The 5,229-nt window shown below is 32.7% G+C and overlaps 1 protein-coding gene across 2 annotated transcripts in view; it reads right to left on the bottom strand.

Annotated features, from left to right (window-relative positions):
- The window catches only part of LOC106464366 (polyadenylate-binding protein-interacting protein 1-like), a 50,149-nt gene extending 45,205 nt beyond the window's left edge, over positions 1–4,944 (bottom strand). The window contains exons 1-2 of one of the 2 annotated variants that reach the window (XM_022392056.1): positions 4,389–4,916; positions 458–502 (exon numbers count right to left, since the gene is read on the bottom strand). In XM_022392056.1, coding sequence (XP_022247764.1) covers positions 458–502; positions 4,389–4,725 — 382 coding nt within the window. In that variant the 5' untranslated portion in view covers positions 4,726–4,916. Of the gene's footprint in view, positions 1–457; positions 503–4,388 lie in introns of both variants that reach the window. The other variant, XM_013924504.2, reaches the window with a different exon arrangement.
- Positions 4,945–5,229: the final 285 nt, after the last annotated feature.

Here is a 5,229-nt window from a genome sequence, read left to right as displayed (position 1 = left end):
GTAGAAGTCATCTTCAACTAAGACAGTTTCATTTTTCTAACAGAGTGGTTGGCCTTTGGAATGGGTAGCCTTCAGATGTGTAGAAGCAGTAAGTTTAAGAAAAGCTTGATAAGTATATGAATGATAAGGAGCTGCCGTTTTTTTTTTTTTTTAATTATTCTAATTTAGTTTAGAGGATGGAACAGCCAAGATGGAACAATAGGTTTGATGTTGTCCTAAAACATTATGTTATGTCTCTTTTTGATACTATATAGTAATGTCAAGACATTTGCCTATTTTTCATTAATTTCTAAAAACAAATGGAGAGGTTCTGGCCCCACTAAATCCATGCCTGCTTATACAACATCAAAAATTAGTTAAGTTACAGATTAAAAACAAAATATAATTTTCAAATCAAAAACAAAATATAATTTTCAAATTAAAAAAACAGTAAATTTACACTTTATTTAACACTTACATAGCCGGAGTTGGTAGTGGATGCTGCAAGTCAGATGCCTTCTCTCTATTCAGCAGTTGAAAATTAGTAACATTAGCAGATAGCCTTAGCAGGATTGGAATAATAAAGAAGTCAAGATTAGAAAGTTTAGTGGCAATGGAATCAAACCCAAGCCCCTCAAATCATGACCCCCCACCCCAACTATATAGCTTTGTGTTTCATAACAAACATATTAACATATTTCTATTCAATCAGTTGTTGGAATAACTGAAAACATTAATATTTGTAAACACCAATTTCACTTAGTTAATTATTTTCATGACATTAACTGATTAGTCACAATTTTGATTAATCAAATAATTTACAAGACATTAAACGAAGTCAGTGCTCATATGTAATCAATACTTTGACCAGCTCTAATTGGCTAAATGAAAATTGATATAGTCAAAGTGATTTAACTAAGCCTACCTCATCTTTTTCCATGAAAATCATTTATTTTCCAATCATACTAAAACATCATAATTTATAATAAAGAATAAAATGATAAAGCAAGCTTTCTCCAAGCTAAAACAAAAAAACAGGACTGTAGCAGAAATTGTTCACAAACATCTTTTTTTTTTCCTAGCAATATACCACCAAACTGAGCTTTCATCATTTTGTTCTGCTCTCTATTTGCATTCCTGCTGAAAACCCATAATGACTTTTGCAGTAGAAAAGAACAAAGAAATTACTGAGATATAAGCAATTACATCACACTATGACAACCAAAGTTTAGAAACAGTAATTGCTTAAAATTGCTAGAGCTACCCTCGTATTGAAACTACAAGGAACAGATTGGCTCTGTTTCATCCAAGACTATTTTAATTTTCATCCTCCTCCTCTACAAGTGCCACATTATTTTCAGAAAAAAAATTCATATAATTCACAAAAAATATATATTTTCCCTTGGAGCTTGCTGGAATCAAACCACAATCAAAATTTGGGATATTATAAAACATTTTATGTACAATAATTAAATATATACAACTTTTATTGAATAAATATCAACTCTGAAGATTAAATTCTTTGGTATATTTCTAGCTTGATTACAGATGTTGGGGTACTGTACTACCGAATGCCTTGGAACAACTGGTTAGTTGAACAAATATTTGACAAATTGTCTTTAATTATACAAGTGCAAGACATCATTTTTGGAGCATCATAAGTTAGATCAAATATTCAATACAAACGTGGAAACCTACTCAATAATGTGATTAAAAGTAAAAGGATCTTGGCACAATGATGGTTAAGTCAATCAAGCCATCAAAGTAGTATACTTTGTTGTTTGCAACAAAGTTAATAACATTGTAGGATGTATTTATAAGTACATTGATTACAAGAGGTAATTATTTTATTATGCACATCACTAGTTAGCTAGCTCACTTGGAATACTGTGTGTCATTTTGATCTTATCTAAAACAAAATATTGACTCACTAGAATGAGTTCACAAAGGACTACTAGGATGATTCTAAGGATGGAATGGTTATCATATGGAGAAAAGTTTAGACCTTTTGACTTGTGTTCTTTTAAGAAAAGAAGAGTAAGAGTAATCTTACCAAAGATTATTCTGGAATTTGATAGGATAAAGACCCCTCTTTTTATTTGTGCAACATGTACATTCTGAAAACAATACAATGAGAGGACACAAGCTTATGATTTGGAAAACTGGCTCCATTTATGAAAGTTTATTTTTCTAACTGAATGACTGGCTTATAGAATGAGTTGCATTCAGCTGCAGAGAAGGCCAACACTTTACAAGTTTAAAAGAATAATCATTAATTTATTGAAAAATAAAGAGTGGGTTTCATTTTTTTTATTTTACCTCAAAGAAAGTTGTGCATGGACTATATGTTATGTAACTTATGTTACTACAATATTTCCTAAATTAGCTATGTTGTTCAGTCATGGTTTAGTTTATACCTTGGGGTATGTTGAGTGCAAGGCACATTTCAACTGTAAACATCCATTTTTACTTTGTGCACATAGTTGTATATAATCACATTATTTAGCCTTACTATATACTCTATTATTCATGTATTGTTTTAGATTAAATTTATCTTCATTACCAGTTTTTCGACAGCATTTCCGGATAAAGATCCCCCTCATTCTGAGCTATACTTGGCAGTTTTAGACTTTGAACATGCCAAATTTCACCCTTTGGTAATTCTAAATAGTTTTAAATACCAAAATGAATTTATGTTTTTCTTAAAAGTATTTCTATAGTTTGTAGATAATGGCACACAGTAAGTCTGGTAAACAAAGATTCCACATAGAAGAAATACATAGATGCAACTGTTCACGGTTTAATCAAACGTTAACATATTCCTTATTTCTGATAGTTATCTCTTCTCACATTTCCCACCTGAACTCCCCACTTCCAATGTAGATTTTGTAAGTACTGCCTAATCTCGAATGGTTATGGGCTGCATGGAAGAGAAGGTGCTAGTTACAATAGGAGTTGTGTTCCACTCCTATTGGTGGAAGGTTGCTGCATGATTATTTGCATGATAGCATATAGATATCTCATATGAATACATGTGAGGGTAGGTGGGAGTATCAAGGTTAATGGAAGCAAACATTTGTACCTATGGAGGGCAGTATAAGTCAAGAAAAGCTATTTGTAAATGGAGGTAAGATATTGTATCAGAAACATCTTTCTCATTATAACCAGAAGAATCTGCCATGTAGATAAATCAACTCTGGACATTACTGTACAGGAGTACTCACAGAAAGTCTAATTATAAAATTTATAATGACATGAAGAGTATACTTACAGAGGAAAAATAATATATCACCAGCTGTGCATTATCTTATGCAAACTACAAGGTTACACTCTGGCTTACCAACTACCTAGACACCAAACTGAGAAATAAAAACTTCAAAAAGACATAACAAAAATGTTCATGACTTTGTAAGAAATTAAATTATCATTACAAAGCAATAAGCAACAATCCTGAAAGCTTGACGAGTTACAAGAAAGTGTTATGAAGTTCTTTGACAATCAAAAGCACATGCTTCTAAGATGATCCTTCCACCAGACAGGCAAATTCATTATTCATCTCCCAATACAAATCCTAATTCTCAAAGAAGTAAATTAACAAGGTAGCAAAACATCAGATAAATGGGGGAAAAATTGTAACACTGATCCATGCAGTAAATGCAATTGTTAATTATGTCCCAAAAGATAATTTTTCCACAAGTGCATTTCTACAACTTTATAATTAATGTCACTCCCTATACATAAAAAAACCCAACCATAACAAAAAATAAAATTATTACTTTTGCCAAGAGTATTTTCCTTCATCAAAATACAACAACAAAATGTTATAATTATACCCTCCCAGCACCATTCACAGCTGTCTATCCTTCTCCATTTATTCTAACAACCTATTCTAAAATATTCAGATATAACCTAAAATAAGTCTAAAGTCCAAAAATTATGTTCTGATGTCTAGAGGCAGGAGAACTGTATAATGAGCTTCACAAAAGGATATGAATGGTCCTATATTCACAGGTAAAACTGCCTTTCATATCATTGAATATATACTTCAGATATTGCATTTGCAAAAATTCTGACAGTGAAATGCACATCTACTCTAGTTTTGTTTTGTTTTCAGTATCCCTGTATTGTTTATATTGTATCTACTTTAATTGTATCTAATTTACTCTCCTCTGCCAGGAACTCTTGCTAAATCAGTAATGTAGGGTAAAATAAATAGTTGAAAACTGACAAACACATACCATGTTGTATTACGGTATTACTATTAGCATTTGTGTAAATAAAAAAGGTTGTGTCTTGCACATTTTGACTCTCACCAGGGTGCAAAGTGTTAACATTACTAAAAATTTAACATTAATAACAGTATCACTATTGAACTTTTTCTAAACTTATGCGTGCACTGTTTGTCTTACCTTCACTGACTTCAGAGGCAGCTTGTTGCACAGTATCTTCGCATACTGTAACGTTAGAGCTTCTGTCATTGTCAACATCTTCCCGACTCCCAGGAACAGTGTTGCGGATAGTGATACGAGCAGAACTACTTGTGCTACTGGAACAAGAACTGGAAGTGGAACCTCCGGAATATACCACATTTTCAATTTCAGGCACAGACGGTTGGTTGATATCAGGCCCGACTTGAACTTGTTGAAACTTATCTGATAATTCAGTTACGGGTCGGCGTAGATCTTTCCTTTCTTTGGGAAACCCTCGTCCTCTCCCTATCACAGGCGACACTCCATCACCCTCCATTTTGTTTTTGATAATTTAGTCACAAATGAAATAATTTTCGTACTGCTAAAATTGAACGAATAAGGAAAAACTATTAGTATTATTATACGCCATCCTTATACAATAATCAATGCTATTTACTACTTTACTAACTCGAATAATTCAGCACCTCCTACCGTTAATGTACCAATCTAAAAGGCAGAATATAACTGAACTAATCGGATATTACTTTAATAGCAACTAGCTGGAGTACCAGTCCCCTGGACGGAAGTTTTTTGTTGTTGTTGTTTTTTTTTGTTGCGGTTTATGGGGTCGCCATCAGCAGATGATATGCCCCCAATTTCACCGATCTGATCTAGTTGAACTAGATACACTGAGTGGTCACAAGTAAATAGACACCTAATTTTTCGTCATTTAACTGATTTATGCTAACTAATTTGTGTTCACAGAGCACTATTTAAATTAAAATAGTCCGCACACTAATTATCTTGTGCTACAACATGCCTAGAACTCAAGGTTCTCTCG

The sequence above is a fragment of the Limulus polyphemus genome, unplaced genomic scaffold (assembly GCF_000517525.1).
Source record: "Limulus polyphemus unplaced genomic scaffold, Limulus_polyphemus-2.1.2 Scaffold1630, whole genome shotgun sequence".
Taxonomy (NCBI): Eukaryota; Metazoa; Arthropoda; class Merostomata; order Xiphosura; family Limulidae; genus Limulus; species Limulus polyphemus.
This window is presented reverse-complemented; position numbering and strand designations above follow the sequence as displayed.